The 26,581-nt window shown below is 50.5% G+C and overlaps 2 protein-coding genes across 2 annotated transcripts in view; both read right to left on the bottom strand.

The window, feature by feature from the left end:
• supt5h (SPT5 homolog, DSIF elongation factor subunit) overlaps positions 1–15,630 on the bottom strand; it is a 17,484-nt gene extending 1,854 nt beyond the window's left edge. Inside the window, 35 exon segments of the mRNA XM_047035699.1 lie at positions 1–22; positions 139–273; positions 275–308; positions 400–452; positions 455–560; positions 729–834; positions 1,074–1,201; positions 1,338–1,440; positions 1,542–1,667; positions 1,783–1,867; positions 1,956–2,081; positions 3,066–3,212; positions 3,292–3,438; positions 4,167–4,322; positions 4,443–4,579; positions 4,749–4,842; positions 4,946–5,051; positions 5,414–5,484; positions 5,559–5,648; positions 5,765–6,016; positions 6,139–6,207; positions 6,302–6,332; positions 6,594–6,659; positions 6,862–6,930; positions 7,166–7,235; positions 7,786–7,797; positions 8,554–8,559; positions 8,916–8,981; positions 9,271–9,427; positions 9,988–10,087; positions 11,202–11,551; positions 11,742–11,867; positions 12,196–12,243; positions 14,348–14,994; positions 15,483–15,630. The exon segment at positions 1–22 is cut by the window's left edge and continues 182 nt beyond it. Coding sequence (XP_046891655.1) covers positions 1–22; positions 139–273; positions 275–308; positions 400–452; positions 455–560; positions 729–834; positions 1,074–1,201; positions 1,338–1,440; positions 1,542–1,667; positions 1,783–1,867; positions 1,956–2,081; positions 3,066–3,212; positions 3,292–3,438; positions 4,167–4,322; positions 4,443–4,579; positions 4,749–4,842; positions 4,946–5,051; positions 5,414–5,484; positions 5,559–5,648; positions 5,765–6,016; positions 6,139–6,207; positions 6,302–6,332; positions 6,594–6,659; positions 6,862–6,930; positions 7,166–7,235; positions 7,786–7,797; positions 8,554–8,559; positions 8,916–8,981; positions 9,271–9,427; positions 9,988–10,065 — 2,848 coding nt within the window. The 5' untranslated portion in view covers positions 10,066–10,087; positions 11,202–11,551; positions 11,742–11,867; ... (1 more) ...; positions 14,348–14,994; positions 15,483–15,630.
• A 2,012-nt stretch (positions 15,631–17,642) lies between these two features.
• Positions 17,643–26,581, bottom strand: plekhg2 (pleckstrin homology domain containing, family G (with RhoGef domain) member 2). The gene is made up of 10 exons (XM_047036023.1): positions 26,248–26,581; positions 24,965–25,898; positions 23,885–24,691; positions 23,273–23,651; positions 21,808–23,010; positions 19,908–20,265; positions 19,256–19,434; positions 18,946–19,026; positions 18,580–18,855; positions 17,643–18,411 (listed from the first exon to the last, which is right to left on the bottom strand). Exons 1-10 carry the CDS (start codon positions 26,305–26,307, stop codon positions 17,643–17,645), a joined length of 5,046 nt encoding a protein of 1,681 aa, XP_046891979.1. The 5' UTR covers positions 26,308–26,581.

Raw genomic sequence — 26,581 nt, 5'->3', positions numbered from 1 at the left:
CAGGGCTGGGGCTCGGACTCGCCTGGGGGAGGGAGGGGCAGATGGAGGGTGTGTGTGTGAGAGAGTTGGATAAACAGTGGCTGGGGTCTGACGACTTCAGAGGGAAGAGGAGAAAGAGGAGGAAGAGGAGGGTCTTACCTGGTAGGCCATGGGCGAGGGCGTGGGGTGGTAGCTGGCAGGGGAGTGCGTGTTCTGGTAGCCCAGGGGACTGGGAGCCACCTGGTGGTAGCTCTGGGGGGAGGGGCTGGGCTGGTAGGAGCCCTGAGGGGAGGGGGGCCGCGTAGGGGGAATACTGCTCTGTGTTGTACCTGGGGGGTGGGGGGCAGGGGGTTAGTGACAGCACTGCCTGGGTGTGTGTGTGTGTATGTGTGTGTGTGTGTGAGAGTGTGTGCTACTCACATGGCGGGGGTTCCAGGGGTCTGGGGGTTGTACTGGGGGTTGACCTGGGGGGACGGGACCTCGGGGGGTACCCGGGGGTCTGGGGGTTGGGCGTGCCCCCATAACCCTGCGGGGACGGCGATGGCTCGTCATCGTAACCAAAGTCATACTCGTCATCCGCCCTGGAACACACACACACACACAGGTTAGCACTGTGCTCACTCATGTTTATTACTTAGTAATTACTTTTTTTAAGGTTGAACCTTTGAACAGTCTTTACAAGGTAGCTACTTTAGTCAACAGTGGCAGATGTGTGTGTGGTTGTGTGCCTGGAGAGTGTGTGTGTGTACCTGGAGGGTGTGTTGGGGTTGTTGGGGTCCCACGCCCCGCTCTGTCCTGGCGTCCTGCTCCCATCATGCAGCGGGGTCTGGGAGCCATAATGAGGCGTGCGGTTTCCTGTTCAGGGACAGCACACAGCTCCATCAGACCCTTACTTCTAGAACACCTGGGGTCATTTTCAACATTCTAGAACGCCTGGGAACGTTAACAGGTTCTAGAACGTTTGGCCACATCCTCAAGGTTCTAGAATGTCTGGGAACATTCAAAGGGTCTAGAACAATGCATTAGCCGTGGCAAAGCCCTCTACGCTATCCAGCCGACCTTCTGGAAGTGAGAAGCGTGTGCGTGTGTCTCACCGTCGTGCAGCGGCGTCTGGGAGCCGTACATTGGGGTACGGGAGCCGGTGCCGTACATGGGAGTCTGGGAGCCGTACATGGGGGTGCGTCCGTGGGTGGAGGTCTGCCCACTGTGTCTCTTAGCTCCCCTGTTGTCAACACAGACACGGTCACACACTGCCATACACCCAACCTCGACACAAACACACCGGCGAGAGAGAGAGAGAGAGAGAGAGAGAGAGAGAGAGAGAGAGAGAGAGAGAGAGAGGGAGAGAGAGTCCATACATGGTGGTGAGGCGTTGTCTGTCTACAGAGATGGTCTGGCAGGTGGAGTGAAGCTCCACCCTGGCTGTCGACTCCGTGGCGTCCTTCACTACACCAATGTACCCTGGGAAACGTAGGCAGACAGGTCAGAGAGCCGGCGGGTGGCTGGGTAGCTGAACAGAGCGAGGGCCAGGAGATGGGGACCAGGGCTGCAGACACACTCACCTTTGTACGGTCCCTGGGAGATGCGGACAGTTTGGCCAATCAGGTCGTTGTCTCTCCTGCCTCGGCCACGCCCCATTCCTCCTCCCCCTCCGCCTCCTCCTCCCCCTCCTCCCCTCTGCTGCTGACCTGCATAAGGGGTCAAGGGTCAACAACATGGCACCATGGCACCATACAGTTATCTTGACAGGTGAACAGAATGTGGAGGCTAGGGAGTCAGAACTAGTGTGTAGGATGTACTCACCCCCTCCTCCATGGTGCATGGGGCTGCTGATATGAGGGCTCATAGGTGCGAATCCCCCCACGGGGAAATTGGTCACATCTCTGGGCTGGGGAGGACATAAAAAAGACCATGTGTTTTACCACGAGCCAATAACAAGCTACTTCTGTAGTCAGCAGCCAATGAGAGAGACCGACCTTGGAGCCGCCAGCCAATACGAGGTGGCGTGTCTTACAGACGAACATGCCTCCATTCTCCACCAGCTTCTTGCAGTGCAGGAAGGCAAATCCTCGGAACAGGTGACGGATCTCCCCCTCCCGGCCCTGGGAGGCAGAACACAGCACTTCAGAAACACCCACAGAGAACACAGCACTTCAGAAACCCCCACAGAGAACACAGCACTTCAGAAACACCCACAGAGAACACAGCACTTCAGAAACACCCACAGAGAACACAGCACTTCAGAAACACCCACAGAGAACACAGCACTTCAGAAACACCCACAGAGAACACAGCACTTCAGAAACACCCACAGAGAACACAGCACTTCAGAAACCCCCACAGAGAACACAGCACTTCAGAAACACCCACAGAGAACACAGCACTTCAGAAACACCCACAGAGAACACAGCACTTCAGAAACACCCACAGAGAACACAGCACTTCAGAAACACCCACAGAACAAAGCACTTCAGAAACACCCACAGAGAACACAGCTCATGAGCCAATCAGCTTTCTAGGGGTAAGCGGACACAGATCGTTTTAAAGGGATAGTCGCTCTTATCCAGAGCGACTTACAGTAAGTACAGGGACATTCCCCCCGAAGCAAGTAGGATGTGCCTTGCCCAAGGAAACAACATCATTTGGCACGGCGAGGAATCGATCCGGCTTCTGATTACTAGCCCGACTCCCTCACCACTCAGCCATCTGACTCCCTACACTTACTATGCTTCTTTACAAACGACATCTCACTAACTCATAAAACCATTAGATAGAAGTTCCTATGCACCTTCAATCTTTTTACAACATACCAGTATACAAAAGGTATTGATACGACTTAAACAATACCATGGTATTGATGTGACCTTGAAGGACAGTACTGCTCATGAACTAGCAGCCAGTCTCCCACCCTGGGAGAACAGGAACAACATGGCCGCCGGTCCCACAATTAGTCAGCGTGTTGCGGCTAGCAGCACTAGCAGCTAGCAGCACTAGCAGCGCTAGCCACAGCAGCGCTAGCCACAGCAGCGCTAGCCACAGCAGCGCTAGCCACAGCAGCGCTAGCCAGAGGAGCCAGGTCAACTCACCGAGTGCGGCCCGTCGATCACCTTGACGATGTCCTTCACGTGGATGTTGTTCTGCTCCGAGTCCAGCGCCACGGCGAAACGGTTGTCTTTCCGCCGGTTGACCGCTTGGTGGCGCACAGTCATTACCTTGCCGTGCATGTTGAGAACCTGACGGGGGGTCACTGCGTTAGCCCGCTGAACTAAAACCATAGCACACAAACACACACACACACGGGGGGCGTGTCACCTGGAAGGTCTCCCTCTCCAGCCGGACGATCACCCCCACCGTCTGAGGGTCCAGCTGGATCAGCTCTCCCCACTCGTGCTGTCCGCCCGCGTCCACGCCCGACGCCGTCTCAGAGCACAGCTGCAGGTCCCGTGGCAGCACTTTCAGCTAGGGGAGACACACACCCAGACACACACACACAAGAGACAGACAAACACAAACATGGAATCAATCACTATACAGTCCATCCGCCAGACTGTATATGCATGTTCAGCATCTCTGTCTGCTCCACACTGAAAAGGAGAGGTGAGCGATGGGGGGAAAAGGACGAGGTGAGGAGCACAGACTAAGAGAGGGATGAAGATAGAGAGAGAGCAAGAGAGAGCAAGAGAGAGCAAGAGAGAGCAAGAGAGAGGACAAGACAGAGAGAGAGAGGAGGAAGAGAGAGGACAGAGAGAGGAGAGGAAGAGAGGAGAAAATAGGACAGAGATAGAGAGAGGAGAGGACATAGAGAGAGGAGAGGACAGAGATAGGGAGAGGAGAGGACAGAGATAGAGAGTAGAGGACAGAAATAGAGAGAGGACAGAGAGAAAGAGGAGAAGACAGAGATAGAGAGGAGAGGACAGAGAGAGAGAGGAGAAGAGAGGACAGAGAGAGAGAGAGAGAGAGAGAGAGAGAGAGAGAGAGAGAGAGAGAGAGAGAGAGAGAGAGAGAGAGAGAGAGAGAGAGAGAGAGAGAGAGAGAGAGGAGAGGAAGAGGACAGAGATACAGAGGAGAGGACAGAGAGAGAGAGGAGAGGACAGAGAGAGAGGAGAAGAGAGGACAGAGAGAGAGGACAGAGATAGAGAGAGGAGAGGACAGAGAGAGAGAGGAGAGGAGGAGGAGAGGTGTCTGACCTCGTGCATGGTGAGGTCAGAGAACAGGATGACAAAGTTCTCCTCCACACGGACGATGAGGCCGGTGTCGCCCTCGTAACGGCCGGCGATCACCTTCACGTGGTCGCCCATACGGAAGTACTTCCTCAACTCATGAGCTGGGAACTCCAGGGGGTCCTGCTCACACACACACACACACACACACACACACAAATCAACACCACAGACAAGGCATAAGGGTACAATGTGTAAGTGTGTGTGTGAGTGTGAGTATATGGTGTGTGTGTGTGTGCGTACCTTGAGGTCCTCGTGTTTGGGCATGATGGTGATCTTGTTTCCGTCCACACTCAGGATCTTCCCCTGCAGGTTGATGAGCTCTCCCTCACACACCTCCACGTTGTCACCCGCCTGGAGGTTGTGTTCGCGCTCCTTACCTGGACACACACACACACACACACACACACACATCGTTAGTCTCGGAAATATTTGGATGGACAAGAACAGAGGCTGTTTATTAATCGTTCTTCTCAAGAAGTACTTTAAGAATTTCAGATTGATAAACAGCCAATGTCGCACACACAAACAAGCCCCAGCTGTGTTTACCTGAAGCCTCGGTCACCACCTCCAGGTCGATCCCTTCAGGCTGGTCCTCAAACTTCTCCAGCTCAGACAGGGTGGGCTTCACCCCCTCTGTGATCTGGACAAACCAAGGCAGGGGTCAACTCAGAACAGAGGGGGAATAGTTCCAGCTCAGCTGCAGGCTTGTATTGGATACTGCTGGTGTGTGTGTGTTTTCTCACCACAGCCGACATGGCGAAGCTCTTGAAAAGAAAGCCTTTGCGGCTGTAGCGGTTGGCCTCAAAGATCATGAAGTCTCCATCATGACTGACCTCACCCCCCAGTGACCTGCGCGTCCGCACACACACACACAGTTAATGCCTTGAAAGAAGGAGAGAGTCTGCGAGACTGAAAGAAAAACTAAACAGTGTATTGTTGATAAGGAGAGACGGGAGGGGGGGGGTAAGAGAGAGAGAGGTAGAGAGAGAGAGAGCGAGAGAGAGCGAGAGCGAGAGAGAGAGAGAGAGAGAGAGAGAGAGAGAGAGAGAGAGAGAGAGAGAGAGAGAGAGAGAGAGAGAGAGAGAGAGAAAGAAAGAGAGAGAGGTAGAGAGAGAGAGAGAGGTAGAGAGAGAGGTAGAGAGGTAGAGAGAGAGAGCGAGAAAGAGAGCTAGAGAGAGAGAGCGAGAAAGAGCCTTGTAATTTCAGTGTACCTGATCTTCTCAGCATCAAACAGTCTCTGAGCCGGTCTTTTAAACTTCTTCCTCTTGGCAAACCAGTCTTTCTGTGGTTCAGACAGACGATCAGACACACAGGAATACAGACAGACGATCAGAGTAATAAGGGCCTTTAGCTTACCATGCTCATACGGGCTTTGATCCTGTCCAGGTCTATCCTTGGAATCATCTTTAGGGATATGGTGTTCTGGCTTGGTTCTACATAGTCGACCTGAGGAACATTCAGAACGTGTCAGACACATGGATTCTTAACAGGCCCGTTAGTTAGCGAGCCATGCCTGGCCAGCACAAGCCTTAGCTGGCCACGTCGACCTCAGCGAGCCATACCTGGGCTATGTCGTCTTTGTAGAGGCCTCTCTTGAGGCGGACCCAGGACTTGGGCTTGAGGTTGGTGACCTCCTTGACTACCTTCAGGACGTCCGTCATCTCCTTGATGGGCACCATCTGCTGGTTCCAGAAGCCCATCCTCAGGTTGCCCACGCCCTCGATGGCCGCCTTGACATGGGTCTGCTTGTAGGACTCCACGTAGATGTAGCCTTTCACATGCTCGGGGGCCACCACCGACTTGATCTGAAGGGGCTGTGAGGAGAAGGAGGGAGGAGAGAGGAGGGGAGGAAGAATATGATTGGTGGTTTGTGAAGACTGATAGTTCTATGACGGAAAGATTCACTTGTGTCATTGAGGCTAAGAGGAACACATACCGTGTCTGTAAACTGGTAGGCGATGAATTTCCTCATCAGTGCAATGGCTGTTGCCCTCTCCTCCCCTATCTGGAGTGACACCACAGGTTTAGTTAGTGTGTGTGTTCAGGTAATGTGTGCGTGTGTGTATCGAACAACAGAAAACAAAGACATTAGTTCTTACCTTACACTTGACTGTCCAGAGATTAGGATCCCTTAAGACAAAAATTGAGTGCATTGAGCAAATAAATTGACAATGATTCCAATAATCCTAAATGTGGAAGTCTTGAAAAAGTGAAACTGCTACATTAATTTTTGTATTTAACCTTTATTTAACCAGGTGAGACGATTGAGAACATATTCTCATTTACAACGGCGACCTGGCCTAGACAAAGTGCAAATGTGCAAGAACACAACATACAGCTACACAAAAGTACAAACATAAACATTGACCCCAGGAAGTAAACGATACGTACTTGACCCCAGGAAGTAACTGCTGTTGGGTGATGTCATCAGAGAGCTCCTCGGATCCACCTGAGAAACTAGAGAGAGAGCGAGGTAGAGAAGCAAGCAGGAAAGTAGGATAGAGAGGGATGAATACTCCAGTCAAGATCTGTCCTGGTTGTTCAAGTGGAAGCTGTTAATGTCAATGTAGCAGATCACTACATGCTCTGGTATGCACTTCCAGAGGGAACACAAGTTCCTGAGAGCAGGTGAGGTGTGCAGACTGATTGTGACCCTTACTGTTCTCCTCCAGAAGACTTGGCATATTTCCTCATGTAGTACTCCCCCAACGCTTCCTCTCTGGAATCCCTGTCAGACACATTACAGAAGAAACCGCTCGTTTGTTACCGGCTACAGATCACAAGAGAAAACAAAAGAATCAGTTACAGCTGCTTTTGCGCCAAACCAAATACCATGGACAGTTTTTTATCATTAAGTTTCTCCACATGAACCGTGGGTACACAACAGCATTAGTAATGTGAGAAGAGGACTGTGTGGGCCAGGTCTGAGATCAGATGAAGCAGGAGCCAGGCAGCCCACATACTTCCAGAGGTTCTGCAGCCGGCGGGACCCAGAGTTGTCCTCGTCCAGAACAACGTGATCGATGTTGGACACTGGAGGGGAGAGAAGGGTTCAGTCAGGAGTCAGGAGGAAACAGCTGGATCTAGGACCACATCTATATTTAGTCATCTATCAGACGCTCTTATCCAGAGCGACTTACAGTACGTACAGGTACATTCTCCCCGAGGCAAGTAAGGTGAAGTGCCTTGCCCAAGGACACAACATAATTTCGCACGGCTGGGAATCGAACCGGCAACCTTCTGATTAATAGCCTGATTCCCTAACCGCTCAGCCATCTGACCCCCTCTCTTCCAGAATCTTTAGCCTGACTTCTAGTAAAACGACATGAGCTCCTGTCCCTGAGAGGCAGAGATGGTGGGCTTGTTGTTCAGAAAGAAGCTTCTGGTGAATCACCGGGCAAAGTGCGTACCCTTCCTCTCAGGCCGAGTCTCTGACGCAGCGACCCGGGTTCGATTCTTCCCTGGGTCATTTACTATGCATCTTCCCCCTCGCTCAATCTCTCCCATTTATTTCCTGTCTCTCTGTAACTATCTCTGCCCAATAAAGCCATACATTGAAATAAGAAGATGTGGGCACACTCACCCTCTGCTTCTTCTGTTGGGCACGCGGGGCACGCGGGGCGGGCGGAGAGAGGGAGGAAGAGCACAGGGAAAAGACTAATCACATTGTGAACAGCACACAGGCAGGGGGAGATGAACAACACACGAAACCAAAACAAGGATCACTGTTAATGAACACACGATGGCTCGTACTGATGATGCATGAACACACTATGGCTCGTACTGATGATGCATGAACACACTTGACTGGAGGATTTCTATGCTGTGATACTGCAGGTTGACCACCAAAAAAGAAAATCTGAAATCGGATTGTTCAAACCAATGAGATTAGCTTTCTGTCGACAGGACGAGTTCAGGCAAATGGTCACAGTTCACGTTGGGCACTTACCATGTCAAAGACAAGGCCTGTGGTCAAATTTGTGATAACCTTTGCAGAGTGATCTGCTAATCCTGATCCTAGCAATACATCACCAGTTGACTTGGGTGATGAAAAACATCATATCGTTATAGAAAGCCACACAACTTAAGGATATAGATATCAGTAGTTTAAATACAGCCTATGTTGCTACACCAAAAAAAATTTGATAGGAGTAAAAATGCTATTGCCATCCTTTCACAAATCAGAAGCCAACAACATATGCCATTTGCCATCTCTGTTGCCCGGAGTTACACTGGTTACTCTGACAACACCACGTGCAGAGGCCGGATGCAGTTTAATGGGATGTGTGAGAAAACGACTCAGTTATATTGAACAGAAAAAACAAAGCAGAATAATCTGGAATTCATTTACCGTTAACTGAAGGAGGCATGCACGAGAAAAGACAACATTAGACCAGGGCAGGAAGGACAATGTCAACAGTCCCACTGGCTACATATGGCTTTCACTTTACAGAACTTCAAATCAATGCCAACTTTTCCTCTTCACAGAAACAGCACTGCACTGAACATGATCTCAAATCCCCAGTCTACGTTACAGTGACATTTTTTTTATTATCCCCGAAACAGTTTTCAACAAGAAACAACCAGTATCAACAATCGCTCCACACGGGATAACTCTGTTCTGTCTACGCTCATCATCATCAACAGTGGCCCTCACATGTTGCCATGGATACGCGTTCATCGCAGGGTGCTGCTCCGCATGCACCCTCTCACCTTTCTCCAAGATGTCCTCCGCTCCTTCCTCCCACGGGTCCTCGTCCTCGTACTCGTCGTCCACATCTACAACCAGAGAAGAAGAAGAGGTCAAACACAAACACAGTCAGTTCAGCTCCTACCAAGCACACAGCCTATTTATGTGTATACATCCTGTAAACAACAGCACCCTTATGGCGAACACTTTGGGCTACCTATAATAAACCAAGATTGAGTGTCCTTCGTTGACCCATGTTATGTTAAAACTGTTTGTTGGTAGGATGTTTTGGTGAGACGTCCTATGGGGCTTGCGCATTAACAGGGAAAGTGCTGCTATGTGTAGGAGGGTCTGAGCCTGAAGGCCTCCAGATCGTACCAGCTTCGTCCAGGATGAAACCTCCATGGCGGGGCTTCTTTCTGGGGCGATCGTCATCATCTTCCTCCTCTTCCTCATCATACTCCTCCTCATCCTCCAGATCCTCGCCTTCCTCCTCTGCTACCTTGTCACTACCAGTCGGACTGGCCTGTTCCTCCTACAGTAGGGTAGACACACAAACTTCAGTCACACAATAACGTGTTTTGGACGTCAGGACATCAAATTAAGATTAGGACATACTTTGAGTCCATCTGTGTAGTTACTTTTGCAGCTATGGAAGCAAATAGTAATGTTTTGTAAAGTATTAATTTAACAGACGCTTGTATCAAAAGCAACGTACAACACGGATTCTAACCTGCCACCGCATGACTTGCGGTCAAATGCGCTACCACTGAGCTGTTCCCCCCGCTCTAGTTTCTTGTACTAATAGTATCAAACTTTGTCGTGTATGACGGCACTCTGTCTCAGGACGTACACTCATTCTACGTTATATTCAAAGTCGAGTCCGTTACTTCATTTATTATTACATTTACATTTCTGATATTTCCTTGCTGCTATTGAAAGCTTTCTATTTACTATAAAATGGTATTGTGTGTTACCTCTGTTTTTACTCGTTCTGAAACTACTCTATGCATAGGATTCGTAAAAGTGAATTAAATTGCTAGCTAACTTTAGCTATACTCATTAGCGCTAGCTTGCCATGCTACAGTACAGTACCTCATTCTCAGCCTCTTCGGCTTCGCTGCTTCGGTCACTCTGGGCGTCGGAGAAGTCGCTATCCTCACTGTCAGACATTCTTGACAGTCACAGGTAGAGCCTACAGGCACGCAACACAACAGATAACCAAGCGGCAGTTTTCGTTATCTTGCTAGTTAGCCAGAATACGACAGCTATGCAGTACTGACCGGTAGACTAGCCATGTTAGCCCAGAGCTCAGTGCAGACCGTTTTCCAGTGGGTGTGATGTGTTTAAAAAAAAAAAACGGCCTTTTCAAATATTTAGCTAGAAATGTAGTCCGCTACCGTATGCTAGAAATACTAGTCATCATTCCTATATTGTTTCTGATCACGGAGGCTGCTGAAGATCTGAGCAAACAGAGCAATAATAATAGCTAAACGACTAGCCTAGCTTAGCGAGCCTGGTTCTCAGATAGCTAGTTAGCACTGGCGCCGTAATTGTCGGTTATCTTGCTAGCCATGTAAACGCTAACAAATCAACTTCACTAGATTCGTCGCATGTAGTCACATGAAGTAGTTTATTACATTGGAATTAGTTTAATGGTATTGGCAGCTGAAATGGGCAAGGCCTGGCGTTGCTAAATGCTAGCCGTAACCACGTCCCATTGAATGGCACGGGTAAAATTCAAGATGGCCTAGCTCGTAATGCGCATTTCAAATCGCTATTTCACGTAACTATAGCTAATAAACATGTATTTTAGCCTATATTTCACTAAGATACTCACCTTATGTTCTGTTACAATAATCCAAGTTTTGACTTCACTCACACAACAGGGGGACGATATATAGTAATTTACATGTAGTGATTTACACGCATTTCTTGGACCCCAAAGAGCCACGAGATTTAGGCTACTGCGCGAACTAAACTATCGCGGGGCTTCAACGTTGGCAGCGTTCCCAACTTTTACTTGTCTTCAACTCAGGTCTGTGCATTGATTCACACGTTGTGAGTTTGAGAAAGTCTTCTAAAACTTAATACAGGTACGAGTGCTGTATCCAGGGGCGACGGCAGGAATGTTGGGCCCCATGGAAAACAAAAGAAGTTCATCATTTCTTTTAGTTTTTAAATTTTGGGGGAGTCAGTCATCGTACTATTTTATCTTATGAACATGACACCATGCCAAAGAAATTGAATCTCCAAATGTCCTAAAATAAACAACAACATTACTCCATAGAGAAATGTCACTCACTCACTCCAGATGCAAACATCCAAACGATTTTCAATTCCACTGGTGCTTTCTCATTGTCAGTCTTTTTACAGTTAGCAGCAGCATAGATCCCCATGCCAGTAGACAAGGCCTTCACCGCCTCTCTGCCCTTCTTCTACAGAATCAGTTAGGTGTGGAAATGTAGCAGAGTAGCCCTGGAGTATATTTCTCTATGCATGGTCGAGAGTTGGATTGGACCATGAGTGGTGCCTTGTCTCCACCTATTGCTTATGCGCCAGCACAGTCCTGCTGGAGGAAATACTTTAAGGATTCTAGGAAGTCCTTTGCTGCCTTTTCTGGGTAAAACTCACACCGTGAACAGCCATCCTTGTCCTTCTGAAACACACAGAATGAATATATGAAAGAGACAGAGAGACATAGTCACAGATAGGCAGACAGAGAGACTGGGATACAGAGAGCCAGAAACAGAGACAGATAGACACAGAGAAAGTGAGAGACACAGAGAGACAAAGAGAGAAACAGATTTTAAAAAGTGTCCACTGCGAAGCTAACAAACATGTCTAACCTTTGTTATAAGATGTATAAGCTTGACCAGTCTGTTCTTCAGATTCCATTTCTTGTTTGCCCCTTCGTACATCAAGACCTCTGCTTCGTTAGCGAAACAGGTGAGAGTTGAGTTGGGGCAGTTCTGCTGGAGAGACATAACCAAAGGGTTAAACTAGACTGGATGTACATCTGACAGCATCCAGGAACCTCTAACAAGCTAGGACGATCAATGCTGTCAATGCTACTCTGGAAATGTATGATTTGGGTCATTTTACCACCGACTGTAATAGACTCCCACATGGTGGAGATGAGATACTGATATTGTGAGTGTATCAACTTTGACTGCATATATGTTGGTGGTAAATACCAAGTTATAATAATAATTAATGTATTATTATTATTAATAAGAACATATATCCTATGGTCTCATAATACTAGTAATAATAATATACTATCAGTTGTAAAACACATACCTCGTAGTCCTCCTCGCCAGGGGTGTACAGATTACAATCAAACGGTTTCTGATGAAGAAAAGAGTAGGCCTATTACAGTGCCTCTAGAAAGGCTACACCTCCTTTAAAACCATCCACCTTTTGCAACGTTACAGCCTACAAGTATTGGCCTGCACAGTTTTGCAATTAAACGATTTCTGGTGATTTGGTCATTTGCGACTTTCCATCCTAGAATCAAAATGTAATAAAGCTAACCATGCTTTGAAGGACAAGTTTCGGGTGAGGTGTTGTGGTGTATCTGCTTTAAATGCAGCCCCAAAACACCTATTTTCAGTTGTTTATGTAGTGTGCAAATTCTTCCACAAAACATTTGGTCCAAACAAAAATACAATAAATAAACCCTGAATGGAATATGCCCTTGAAGTACAAATAAATACCACACCACAGCATATCCCTAATAAAGCAACATGGCTAGACAGACGCATTGTGAGGGCATAAGGCTCACAGATGTTTCTGGTCAGTAGGAACTGGGGTACAAGATATAACACAGAGGAAGACTTGCTGCGTTCGTAACGATCCTGAACCTCCATGTTGGAAGGTCATCTTCACAAGGACTCGAAGAACACAACCCAAAACCACAATGAAATGCCCATGGAACAAATTGTTTAATCTAACAACTCATGAAAGTAGCTGTAGTTAAAGTAGCCTACCCGACAGATGGACATGACGAGAATGCCAGCTTTGTAAACTAAAACTTTTATACGACTGCTCGCTTGACAACCCTTCCAGGTTGGTGTGTAGGGTAGCAATGATTCAATTTATAATTGGGGAAAGATCATATACTTTTTGCAACCTTCCAGCCTATAATGCATTTGATCTTCCTGAAACATCCTCTTGCTGAACCTTGTTTATAAACACCACCGCGCGTGCATCATGCTCCCTCTGTGCTGGGTTAGGGATACAAGGCACGTGGAAAACTCATCCCCATCACAGACATCATACATGCTTCTATAGCATCAACTGTCAAGGCATAGACCAATGACATCCTATTTTAACAAGATATTAAAACGTTTTACACATTCTAAAATGTTAATAAGTTCTAACTTGGAAGTTTGAAGCAATATGCATGGTGATTCAAGGCTGAAATGTGGCAAAAACGTATTTTTTTTTTAGCTACTGTATATGCGACACAGTTAACAAGAAAGTAAAAAAAAAGTAAATAAGCTACGAATAGCACATAACTGTGCAGGCATTAAGAGCATCCATATTTTAATTCCATTTATAATATGGGTGGATGAAATCAAGCATTCTGATTGGTTGAGAGGGAGTTCCGGGGTGTGCATTATTGAGCAATATTGTATTTTTTTTGTTGCCATTTAGCAGATGCTCTGCAAAAGAAAAATAATACGTTTTTGGGGGCATATTTTCAGGTAGCAGATGGTAGCCTACTTGAATCGCGATTCCATCTGAGATAGCTACTGCTGGTAACTTCGTTGTTAAAATAACGTTAAAAAAGGTTCTTCATTCATTAATGAATGCAATATGAGTAGGTTTAATGCCTGAAAATTTTACGAGAAGGTAAAAACTAACAATTTTACAAACGTTTAAGTCATAGAGATAGGTCTGCCAAATGTATTCGTTTTGATTTAACTATGAGGTTGCTGATCACCATTCCCTCTTGCAGGGGAAATGAGAAGACTAGGCTATTTCATTCTACTCTTCACTCTTAGTATTTTGAGTTTTAAATGAGCAGAAAAAAATATGCTTTTAAATCTATGTAGCCTAATCTTTATAAATAATAAGTAGGCTGTGCATTTTTATATAAAATATACAAAAATATCAGTTGTAAAATGTAATTTAAATACGGACCCCTGCAACCAACGCAAGCTACCACACCCTAATCTACCCTCTTTAGTTTACTATTTATAATTTCGCTGGTATAACCGTATTTTAAAAGCTGCGAGTCGGGCCGCGCGTAGGGCCTAACAACACCCTGGAACACGTACTTTATTTGACGATTAAGTACTGCCTCTCGTACCTTGTTGCTTAAATACAATGCCATATAAAAACTATTTAGAAACACCACGAGTCCAGTGTTTTTTTTTGTCGAAGGGTCCAGAAAAGCTTGCCATAATCTGGAACTGCAAAACAAACCAATGGAAAGCGTAGATACCATTTGAACCTCTCGAAGAACCGTCTCTACATGCTTGATTGTCTCCCGGCTGCAATTCTTTGAGTCCGTCAGTGTGACCGTGAAGATAGCCAGACACAGCAGCCAAAGCCAAGATTCTCTGAGACTGCTTGGTCTCCATCCCAGCCCGCTCACTTTGACAGGCCACACTCCAGTCATCGGCCTCCAGCGCGGAGACAGCTGCTGGACGCAAGACCGGTTGTGAGCTGCTTCATGTTGTCGGTTCATAGTAACTCCAACAATCCCTGAGATTCCGTACCGCGACAACGTACCGGAGGAATCACTGTGAGCCAGCCTGTAGCAATGTGTCCACACCCACCTCGTTCCCCTTCGACAGATCCTTTCTATTTTACTTTGGTCTTCGAACTTTTCCCTTAAGATCCCTTGACTTGCACAGCTCTTGCGAAACTGGTCATCGGCAATCACCGATGAACCATGAGAGTCACCGTGCTGAGCCGCATGTTTTTAAATGGTTGAAGTTGTGACGTCTTGGTTTACTCCAGACTAGGGCAGAGATATGTCTACTGACAGACCACGAAAATGGCAAAGCCTCCGTCTGCTGTTCGTAGCGGCTGGCAGGGGTCGAACTCCGTTTTCGTGGTCTCACCCCTCTCCTTTCTTTCGAAAAACTGCACAGAAACACATGAGAGGAACACTGACAGCTATAAATAGACAATAAAGTCCATACCTTCCCGCAGCACTAGAAGGAGAAAGTTGCTGCGCTAAACGAGCGAGAAAGTAAGTGAGCTGGATGTATGGTATAGGAGCAGTGGATCAAACCAGCACTTTGATCCTTGAACTCGAGCTTCAGCCAAAGGCATTATTTACGTCGCAATACTCAAATAGGCCTAAATACAAATAAAAATACAAAAGATTTGTAGGCTACGTCGCTTTAAAAAGATTCTGCTAAATGAATAATTGGCCGACATAAACCTTTTTGGAATAAATAGAAAGCCTATTTTTTTGGGCTATATTTATTCCACAAAGGTATATGTTGGCCAATTATTCATTAAACAGACGCAAGGCTACATTTAAACAAAATCACTGCAACTCTTCACATCGGTTGCACATGCCAAAGAATGTTTTAGTCAGAATATAACTTTTCAACTTTGCCTACCTCATATGATCGCTAAATTATGAGATAGCAGTCTTCGGCTGTATTCCACCGTATACTCAGTAGCGTATCCGATTAGTCCGTTCGGTATTTAAACGGGTCTAAATAACTGCATTGTGGTTTAGGGCATACTCACTAGAGATGAGAGTGGCTACACCAGACGCGGAAACTGAATTTCTGCGCCGACAATTTCCGCGCGGAAAATTGAGAAATAGCCTAGCCTAGACTGGCTTCTATTTGTATTATTTTCCGCGAGATTTGCGTGGCCCTTTTTATATAGTCTGGTAATAAATCTATGAAAATTATTATATATTTTGCTGTAAATAATGATTTAACTTTTCTTACGATTTTGACGTTGCTTTTCTATTTGAAGATACGACAGTGATAGTAGATAGATTCAAGAGTTAAATAGTAGCCTAAGTAAGATAGTTGACAGTGTTTATAAAATAAATAATCAAAGACAGCCAAACGTATTCATCTTCAACGTGTGTAGCCGGTTAAATAAAAGATCCGCTCCGTGAACGTCCTATTTCCGCACGGCAGAATTTCCACGCTTGGTGTAGCCGTGTGTGCTGATTAGTGTATGGCTCACCAATGACAACTTTCTGAAGGTTCTAGTCCTCCTCTCTCTCTTAGCTCGCGTTATAGCTTGAATCGGACCAGTTGGTCCATTCACGAAAAAACACCTGGAGAACTAGCCTACCTCTTGTAGATTCTAATATAGGCCTAAAAACCTACAAAAATAAAATAGCTCCTGTTTATATTTGTGTTCGTTTACACTCTGTTTGGAGTGAAAACAAATAGTGCTGCTCTCAGACATCCCAACCTGCAAAGACTCATTTCAGGGAGGTGTCCCCCCCCCCCCTCAACCAGCACGTAGCTCCTGTGCTCTCCAGGAACAGATGCACACACTTCCAAAGTCAACTGTCCAGTATTAATATAGTTTTTCCCGAGGCTACGAGTTTTACAGATCAGTACAAAGTCTAGGCATTCTTTCGGTTTAGCGAATGCAAATTTCCTTATCAAGAGATGACGAAAACCCAGTGAAGTGCCAAGCATTCACTTTCTTCGGTGCGTCTTTACACACCCTTCTCTTTAGGTCTCAACGTATTTGTATTTGTACAGAGACAATTAGAACATCCGGCATGTTTCTTTGTGTTGATTTATAATCATCGTTGATCTACTATTGTAACTGGAAAGTACATGAAAGCAGAGTCAACAATGGAGTTCACACAGGATTTATTTTCAAACTTGTACGTTTTATAAGCTTGGTGTTTATTTAGTGAGAGGTGTAACCACCATGAAAATACGCTGTTTTATAACAACAGTCAATAAAAGTCATACTAATATATAGTTTGGTAAAAAAAAAGCGAAAATATTTGACTATTCCTCTCAAGATGTTCATAGTCTCCCCCACAGCTCTACTGAAATCGAACACACGGTGATCGATTGTTTCCACCCAAGCCACCCAGCAACAGTAAAACAATTATAGATATAAACAAACACTAAACACTATTTCACTTTTGTTCTGAAATCACTTCACAGACTCATCGTCAAACAATCCCCACTGACATAGAAGAACAACTGTGCAAAATAAAGACAATTAGATTAAGTGCCAGAAAGCAGACAAATACCATTACTTTATAAATAATGACAAGCATTCATGGTTGTCACCCTAAACACAGGCTTTGGTAAACTAAATATTGTTCCATGTTTAAACACTGAATAGACATTTAACAACACTTAATTTATAAGGAAGAAGCTTGATAAGAACAACACGGAGATATCTGTCGAGTCGAGCTGCTCGCTCAGCAGCCTCGAGGATGAAGTCTTGAACTGACATGTTCTGCGGATTGTCCCTTTAAGACTTCAGCACAGCGTTGTCTCAGGAAGAGTAGGTGGTTTTAGTCTGAAGGACGCTACACGTCTTCCTTCCCAGCTCACTACCGTAGAGAGATCAAGACAGTACAAGCCCTCACCTGTCAGGGTTAGTATGGATCCCTATGGACCTCACAGGATCACTTCTTACCACTGTGGGAATCCGTGGGTAAAGTGCCTTTTCAGTCTGTCAATGGTCCCCATCGACTGGGCAGAAAGCACTATTGTCCCCCTCTACCTCACTTCCTCCCACTCCCCTGTCCCACCCCACACCCATGCCTGTCCTCACATCCTGCTGCAGTTCTGGGGGAGGGGGGAGAGGCTGCATCCGTTGATGCTGACCCTCCTCTGTCCCTGGCTGTCTCCCGGCCCCACGGTCAGCCCCAGGGGGGCCAGGGTCTGGGTGAGGCTCACCTGGGCCGTGCTGAAGGAGGTGATGCGGCCGCTGCCTGCGATCTGCAGGTTCACCGTGGTGGCGTAGCTGGCCTTGTGTGAGCCCCTAGCTGCCTGGGCCGAGCAGGGGTCCTGGGGGTCAGGCTGCGTGTTCGGGGGGGCGGCGGGGGGGTTAGTGGGGGTGTCCTTCTCTGGGACAGGGGGAGGCCGGGCCACGTATGCACAGATGAGCTGGCTCCGACACGACCCCTCTGCTGGGTCCTGGTCCTGGGGGAAGCAGAGGGTTGGGGGGCTCACTGCGCCACAGTCAGGCTCGTCCGCTCCATCGTACCTGGTCAGGAGCTCCCGGATGTCCGGCCAGGCGATGCTGGTGAAGTGCTGCCCCCTGTGAAGGCTCTTCCCTGGGGTGAGGCGGCTGGGGGACTGAGCTCCGGACCCGGGGCCCGGGCTGAGGCAGGCCAGAGGGCCTCCGCGCGAAGCCCCACCTCGCGGGCTCACCAGGCCAGACTCTAGCTCCACGGACCCCCCCGACCTCAACCCGCTCTCCCCCCACGACTGGCGCCCGTTAACGGTCCTGGCGGGGCGGGCGGCCAGGCCGAGGACGTCGCTGCCCAGGGCCCTGTAAAGGCTGTGGGAGGGCGGAGGGGAGCAGAGGAAGGGGCTGGAGGGGGGAGGAGGGGAGGGGGATGTGGCTCTGGAGGTCCTCAGAGAGGCGGGGTAGGAACAGGAAGAGCCCTCCCCCCTTGTGGGTGAGGTCAGTGATGAGGAGGAGGGGGAGGAAGGGGGAGTCAGTCTCGGGTTCCGGGGCTGAGGCGAGGCCATGCCCCACACGTTGGCGGGAACACCGATAGGAGGAGGCGAGTTGATCCGTGGGCTGGTGGCGCTGGGGCCTGTGGTGCAGCTCGCTGAGGAGGCCCTGGGCAGCTCCAAGGTGAGGCCCAGGGGGTTGAAGGAGCTTGACCTGCTGCTTCTGGGATTGGGGGGCTTGTTGGCCAGCGAGGCTGTGTGGTGGGGGGGGGGAGGGGAGCAGATCCGGCTGAATGGAGAAGGGGAAGGGGACTGGACGCGTGAGCTGGGCTCCGAGGAGGAGAACGGCCTCGCCACCCTGTTGTGAGAACCCACCCAGAGAGGATCATGGGACGGTGGCATGCTGTTTGTGCTCACCAGCGGAGGCTTCCTGTGATTGGCTGCCCACCCGCCGTTAGCAACGCCGCCGCCGCCGTTGTTGTTGTTGTTGTTGTTGTTCAGCCCTGTGGGAGGGTCAGCAGCTGCAGACCTGGGGAAGAGAGAGGCTGGGGAGGGGTGATGGAGGCTGATGGAGGAGGCTGGGGATGCAGAACGCTGGCTCCTGTAGGGGGAAGGGGACCGTGCTGGGGAGGAGGCAGGGACGGGAGCTGGGGAGTGGCTGGACCTCACATACCCAGGGGAGCGAACAGGGGAGGGGGGACACCGCTGTGGATGGCACCCCTCTCTGGAGGAAGAGGCATGGTGGAGGCTGGTAGGACCCTGAGGGGGACCGCTGGAACCGGGGGAGGGCTTGGGGGAAGGGGAGGTCCTTCTGAGAGGGGAGGCAGGGCTGTGACTCGGGTGGCCTCCGCCTGCGAGGGGCATGGCCTGGAGGCGAGCGTTCTTCTTGGCAAGGCTCTGGGTGATTGATTGGCTGATGCAGGAGGCCGCCAGGGACCTGGTGAAAGCGGAGGGGGTGGGGGAGGAGCAGGGAACAACCCTGACTGGGGAGGGGGAGGAAAGAGCCCTTGTAGCAGAGGGAGGGGGGGAGAAGCAGGGAAGAGCCCTGGATGGGGAGGAGCAGGAGGAAGCTGGGGTAGCAGAGGGAGGGGGGGAGAAGCAGGGAAGAGCCCTGGATGGGGAGGAGCAGGAGGAAGCTGGGGTTGCAGAGGGAGGGGGGGAGAAGCAGGGAAGAGCCCTGGATGGGGAGGAGCAGGAGGAAGCTGGGGTTGCAGAGGGAGGGGGGGAGAAGCAGGGAAGAGCCCTGGATGGGGAGGAGCAGGAGGAAGCTGGGGTAGCAGAGGGAGGGGGGGAGAAGCAGGGAAGAGCCCTGGATGGGGAGGAGCAGGAGGAAGCTGGGGTTGCAGAGGGAGGGGGGGAGAAGCAGGGAAGAGCCCTGGATGGGGAGGAGCAGGAGGAAGCTGGGGTAGCAGAGGGAGGGGGGGAGAAGCAGGGAAGAGCCCTTACAGGGGAGGGAGAGGAAAGAGCCCTTGTAGCAGAGGGGGTGGGAGAGAAGCAGGGAAGAACTCTGGCTGGGGACGGGGACCGATGACGGAGGCTGGGACTGGGGTTGGGGCCGGGGCCGAAGGCGGAAGTGGGCTGGTAGTTTAGTGGGTGTCCTGATCCTGGAGCCAGTGAGGAACAGATCTCCTGACCAGGCTGGGAGACAGGCCGTCGGGCTGGGGAGAGGCTGGAGGCTGGGGAGAAGCTGGAGGCTGGGGAGAGGCTGGAGGCTGGGGAGAGGCTGGAGGATACGCGGTCTGAAGGGGCCGGATCCTGGTTGGGACTCCTGGATGTGAGAGAAGAAGGGGGTCTGAAATCATCCAAAACAGAAATCACTAAAGGTGCTTTCACACCTGTTAGTCCGTTAGCTTGGTCCAAATCAGTGGATGAGTTGCTACTTTGTTGCATTTTTAATTAGGTCCGGTTTGTGTTCACACGGTCCTGTTTGAAGCAAACCAACGTTTGTAAAAATACAATGACGTTGGTAAAAAAACAATGACACGCGGTCATACAGGTTGTTAATCTATTGGACAGAAAATGATTGAGGGAAAATCACTTCCTTGTCACGAACAACAATGGCGCAACAGCAGCATATTGAGATTGCAATCTATCTTTAATTGTTATGACCACGTTTTTTGGCTTGCTCGTTGGTCTTTAACTCAGGATTATATCCAGGTCATCAAACCATGGGAATAATTATTTTCTCGTCCGACGAGCTACCACTTTTCCATAGAAAATCACGCACTTTTCTGTATTGCTGCCTACATTTTTTTACTTTCAAACGACGTTGGTCCACTGTGCAATAATAACCCTTTATTTCAGTATATCACTAAATAATTTAAATACCTCGCTATTTTTATGTGTCTCCAAAAGCATCTCTGCAATATGATCATATTTGCAGACAAGCTTTCACTTTATCAGTTCCCCAAGTTTTCCCTCAACTAATTTTGCTGCTAATGAGTGGCACTGCTGTCTCTGTCAAGTGTCAACATCCTTTTTCAACCCACAATGCACTACATTTTGGTTTGCTTCCTGGAATAGGTCAATAATATGTCAGATTACGTTCACACCTAAAGCGAACCGAACCATGGTTCACTTGGAACCGGACCGAGTCCCGTCTTTTTAGGGGGACATGGTTCGGTTGTTTGGTCCGTATCAGTTCGAATGCGTGTTCTCACCTATCCAAACGAACCGGACTTTCAGAGAAAACGGACCATGGTCCGATTGAAACGGATCAAACATGCCAGGTGTGAAAGCACCCTAAGTGTTACATAATAGTCTATCATGGGGAATAAATCTCACGTTTAAAGGGGGAGAGGACAGATCATAAATCAAAGAAAGTGGAATCTGTGTTATTCTGCCCAAGTAAATCACTGGAAAGACTTCCTGAGAGTGTGTTGGCCTTCCATAATCATTCTGTGGAAACTAAAGTTCATAGTTCATTTCTCCATATCCTGTGAATACCTAACATGACTCAGGAGCAGGGGGATAATGTGTCACTGGGCCAGCATGAGAACAGACTGCTATCTACTGCTCAGCCAGCATGAGAACAGACTGCTATCTACTGCTCAGCCGGTTTGAGGACAGACTGCTATCTACTGCTCAGCCAGCATGAGGACAGACTGCTATCTACTGCTCAGCCGGTTTGAGGACAGACTGCTATCTACTGCTCAGCCAGCATGAGGACAGACTGCTATCTACTGCTCAGCCAGCATGAGGACAGACTGCTATCTACTGCTCAGCCAGCATGAGGACAGACTGCTATCTACTGCTCAGCCAGCATGAGGACAGACTGCTATCTACTGCTCAGACTGACTGGTCTCCTTACCTCGGGGCAGGCAATGTGGAGCTGGGCTCCCAGTCCATGGCCATGTTCCTCCTGCCAGCAGAGGAGGGCAGATAGGCAGAGCTCTGGCTGGTGAAGGAAGGCAGGATGGAGGTGGGCAGGCTGGCAGGCTCCTGGCTGGTGAAGGAAGGCAGGATGGAGGTGGGCAGGCTGGCAGGCTCCTGGCTGGTGAAGGAAGGCAGGATGGAGGTGGGCAGGCTGGCAGGCTCCTGGCTGGTGAAGGAAGGCAGGATGGAGGTGGGCAGGCTGGCAGGCTCCTGGCTGGTGAAGGAAGGCAGGATGGAGGTGGGCAGGCTGGCAGGCTCCTGGTTGGTGAAGGAAGGCAGGATGGAGGTGGGCAGGCTGGCAGGCTCCTGGCTGGTGAAGGAAGGCAGGATGGAGGTGGGCAGGCTGGCAGGCTCCTGGCTGGTGAAGGAAGGCAGGATGGAGGTGGGCAGGCTGGCAGGCTCCTGGCTGGTGAAGGAAGGCAGGATGGAGGTGGGCAGGCTGGCAGGCTCCTGGCTGGTGAAGGAAGGCAGGATGGAGGTGGGCAGGCTGGCAGGCTCCTGGCTGGTGAAGGAAGGCAGGGTGGAGGTGGGCAGGGTGGAGGAGGGCAGGGTGGAGGTGGGCAAGGAGTGTGCAGACAGGCTTCCTGGGGGAGGGGGGAGGGGTGCTGGGCTCCCGCCCGACGACCAGGGCCGAGGCATGGGGTACCCTCTCCCTCTGGAGGCCTCCGGCTGACCTGAGGCTGGGGGGCAGGGCTGACCTGAGGCTGGGGGGCAGGGCTGACCTGAGGCTGGGGGGCAGGGCTGACCTGAGGCTGGGGGGCAGGGCTGTGTGTGGGCTGTGTGTTGGGGGTCAGTCAGGCGGCAGAGGTGAGAGGACTTTGACCTCTCCGTGAAGCCGGGGTCAGGGGTAAGGATATTTGGCTCTTGTGTGGATGGGACTCTGTGAGCTCCAGAGAGCCCCTGGGCACAGCTGCTCCTCTCCCCCAGGAGAGGTGGGTCTGTCTGGGCCTCGTTTCCAGCCTGCCCTGGGGCCTGAGCTGGGGCCTGGGCTGGGTCATGGTGCTGGAGGGTCACAACCACCTCCTCTTCCTCCTGGGTTTGGAACCCGGGATCCCTGGCTTCTGGACCCCAGCCCGCGGAGGACGAGTCCTCTCTGATGGAGTACAGAGGACGGACCGCCTTCTGCTCTCCTGTTGACCTAGAGTCAGAATCAGAGTCAGAATAAGAATCAGTCAGTGTCAGAGTCAGAATCAGAGTCAGTGTCAAAAAGATGGCTGGTGAGTCAAATCCATCTGAATGAATTAGTCAGAATCAATAGAGTCTGAATTAATTTGTGTCAGAATCATTCTGGCAGAAACGATTAGAAACAATAAATGTTGGTGAGAAATCAATGAAAATTTGAATCAGTCAAGCATACTGTAACACAGATGTGTGGGAATATTTACACTTTATCAACATACCTCTCAGAAGCTTCCAGATTCACATCTTTATCTGCGTTCTCAGTAAGGCTCTCGAACACTCCCTCTCTAGGTGTACAAGGAGGGGTGGGGAGATCCAGGGAGGGGGTGGAGGAATGGGAGGTGCAGTCCACATTCGAGGCTCCATTCCTGGGTTGACCAATGACCGTGTCTCCAGAGGGCAGGCAGCTGTTGTGGAGGTGGAGGGTAGGAGACAGCTGCTGCTGGCAGGCCTGGGACAGATGCTCGGTGACCAGAATGTGGCCGTACAGAAGGGGCTCTGATTGGACGGCTGTTAACTCCCGGGGCTCTGATTGGACAGCCTTTTTCTCCCGGGGCTCTGATTGGACAGCTGTCTTTTTCTGGGGCTCTGATTGGACGGCTGTTACATTACACAACAGACAGAAATGTCATTCCTGCTGGTATTGAGCATGCACATTCCTAAACCAGATATGTAACCAAAAGTAGTTACACAAACCTTACCTCACACAAGAAACACTAGACATTTTTTAACTGTCCTGTCAGTGTGTTCAAAGAAAGGGTTGACCTCCCACTGAAAGATCAAACTAGAACTTTCTATAACTGTCAACCACCGCGGTCAAAGTAGACACTCACCATCTGTTGGGCCCTCTGCCCTTCGCTCTTTCATCCCTCCAATCTTCCCTTCTTCTGTCCTCCTGTCTTGTCTCGGGGTCAGAGGACAGTGGGGGCTCCTCCCCAGGGTTAAGCTCTTGCTCTGGGTGTCAGACTGAGCGTTGGTGTGGCTCTGATAGCGGGCGTGGTGGGTCTTGGTCTCAAAGCGGTTGTGGTACTGAGAGTAGGCGTAGCTGTGGTTGTGGGCCCCGGTGGGACGGCCCCCGGGGGCCATCTTGTGGTGAAGAGGAACCTTCATGCTGCTCACCTTGGCTCCGTACATGCGAGCCAGCATCTGGACCTTGCTCAGGATCCTCTCAGAGTTCTCCAGAAGACACGGGGCCACCGGACCTGCCTCGAACAGCCCCATCCCGGCTACGTCTCCCCCGCTGGCCCCCAGCAGACCACGGGCCAGCGAGGAGGAGGAGGACACCTGCCGGGACCAGTCACCCTCCCTGATCTGGCTGGGCAGGCCCTCCAGACTCCCCCTGGGGGCGGGGGGCTCCCTGATCCGGGTCCAGCCCAGCCCTCTCTGGGTTCCCCAGGGTTCAGCGTGTGCTGGTGGACCTGGGGAGGCCTCGTTCCGGTCTCTGGGGCCTGCTGTGGCGTTGGATCCGCCCGGGCCATGCCCGTTGAGGTGCTGGGTGCTCGTGGAGGCTACGGGCGCGGAGGGGGTGACTTCTTCTGTGGTGTCGGCCTTCGACAGGCTGCATTTGCTCTCTTCTTCTGTGGTGTCTGTGGTGGCGGACATGCCTTCCTTCTCCGTGTTCTTCAACACTTTCGTTAGTTCTGTTTCATGAGATAAATATGATGAGAACATGTATGACACTTCCATATCCTCCTCAACCTCAACAACAGACTGCTAGACTGTTAGACCCAAAGATTCAATCTTGACCACTTTTCTTTTGAGTTACTGTAGAGCGTAAATGCAGAAGTGACTGTATCCTTGAGGGTTTAGGTTGATTTAGGTGCAGTTCCACAGGTGTATGTGAAGCCCTCTGTGACACTGCTATACAAATAAAACTTGATTTGATCATGCTGTAAATCTCTGGCAAAACTCACCCGTCTCCTCAGAGATGCAGTCCCCCTCCAGGCCTGGTGGAGTGTGGCCCTGGTCCTGACTCTCCTCTGCCCAGACAGCAGGCAGGGAGGTGGAGCAGGCCTTGCCGGCGGGCCCCTCTGGGGGGCCAGGCTCCAGGGGCGGAGGGGAGGGCAGGCCTGGGTCTGTCCCCGTGTCTGAGCGCCCACTCTCAGACTCACACAGGCTGTCCTGGTGGCCGAAGACGTCGAAACGAGACACGGACTCTTTGACCAGCCCTGAGGGGATCTGGGAGAAGCTGTTCCTCCGTGGGGTCTGGCCGTCGCTCGCCCCCTCGGTCTCCTCAGCCTCCCCCCCGGCCTCTGCCCCAGCCCCGGCCTGGGCCTCTGCAGCCTCATAGTAGCTTCTGATTTTCTCAATGATCAGCCTGTCGCTCCTGGTCATCTGGCTGTCTCTTTTGGAGGAGGGAGGGCTACCGATGGAGATAGGGGAGGCCAGGCCTGGCGCCGGCCCTGGGGAGAGCTTCTCTTCTCTGGGCAGGTCACAGACAAGTTCCTCCTCTGTGGCTGAGAGGCTGGAGATGTGGTCAGGAGACAGTGGTGTTGGGGTGATGACCGTCTCCTCCCCCTCCTCCTCTTCATCTCCTGCCTTAGCTGTGTCTAGTTCATCACGTTCCACCTTCTCGTCCAGATGAACATCTAGAGCTAGGGATCCTTCATTCTCTGCACTTCCTGCCTCTGACTCACTGGTCACATGGTGAGGAGAGCCCCCATCCTCCATCTTGGCTCTGTCCCCCTCCAGTTGCAACTGTGCTCCCTGCTGGAGAGTGTGGTCCTGGGAGACTGGGGGCTCCGCGCCCTCCTTCAGGGGGCAGGAAAAGCTGTGATGGCTGGCCTGCTCTGCCAGGGGGCAGGGGTCTGGGGTCTGGAGCGCCACGCGTTCTTCCAGGACTGCAGGCTGGAAGACGGACAAGAAACAGACGTTGTCTGTGATTCCCTGGGTCCCTCGGGCAAGACATGTGTTTGCGACTGGTGCAGAACAGAAATCTAGAGCGGTGATACTCAAACCTGGTCATCAAGGCCCACAGTTCTTTATTTTTCTAGATGTTTCCCTGCTCAGACACAACCTGATTCGAATGAATGGGTCGTTATCAGGCTTCTGCTGAGCATGATTAAACAATTATTTTGAAACAGGTGTTTTGAAAGAGGGAAACATCTACAACATGCAGGGACATGGACCAGGTTTGAGAGAACCTTATCTTGAGAGAGTATCTCCTCCCCCCCAAAAAATTAACAATCACACACACCGTGTCTGTGGGTAGTTCAGCCAATCCCTCTCTAACACGACTCTGGTTGATGAACTGCATGATCTCCTCGGTGATGGATAGGGTGGGCGGGGGACTGAGAGGACACAGCTCCTCCCCCTCCTCCTCGTCTGACCGGCTCCTGGTCAGGCCTTGCTCGGCGTGGCTGGCCTCCACCTCGATGACGGAGGAGGCCAGGGTGCTGGTGCTGCCAGAGGAACCCAGGCTGTCAGCCTGCTGGGGGCACAGCTCACCATCGCTGCCCGTCTGGAGGGAGGGGTGGACGAGGGGTGGAGGAAGGGTGGAGGAGGATGGAAGAGGGGTGGAGGAGGATGGA

This window comes from Hypomesus transpacificus, chromosome 15 (assembly GCF_021917145.1).
Source record: "Hypomesus transpacificus isolate Combined female chromosome 15, fHypTra1, whole genome shotgun sequence".
Lineage (NCBI taxonomy): Eukaryota > Metazoa > Chordata > Actinopteri > Osmeriformes > Osmeridae > Hypomesus > Hypomesus transpacificus.
The sequence above is the reverse complement of the archived record's forward strand: the minus strand, read 5'-3'. Positions and strand labels throughout refer to the sequence as shown.

Bases quoted from the DNA above. Each gene is read 5' to 3' on its own strand.
- plekhg2 (XM_047036023.1), bottom strand. From the start codon at position 26,307: ATGCAGTTCATCAACCAGAGTCGTGTTAGAGAGGGATTGGCTGAACTA. The intron at 24,692-24,964 runs GTGAGTTTTGCC...CTCATGAAACAG, and splicing joins CTGCATCTCTGAGGAGACGG to AACTAACGAAAGTGTTGAAG. The intron at 19,027-19,255 runs GTCCTACCAGCC...TCTCTTCCCCAG, and splicing joins TTCCAGCGGTCCCCCTCAGG to GTCTGCAGCTGCTGACCCTC.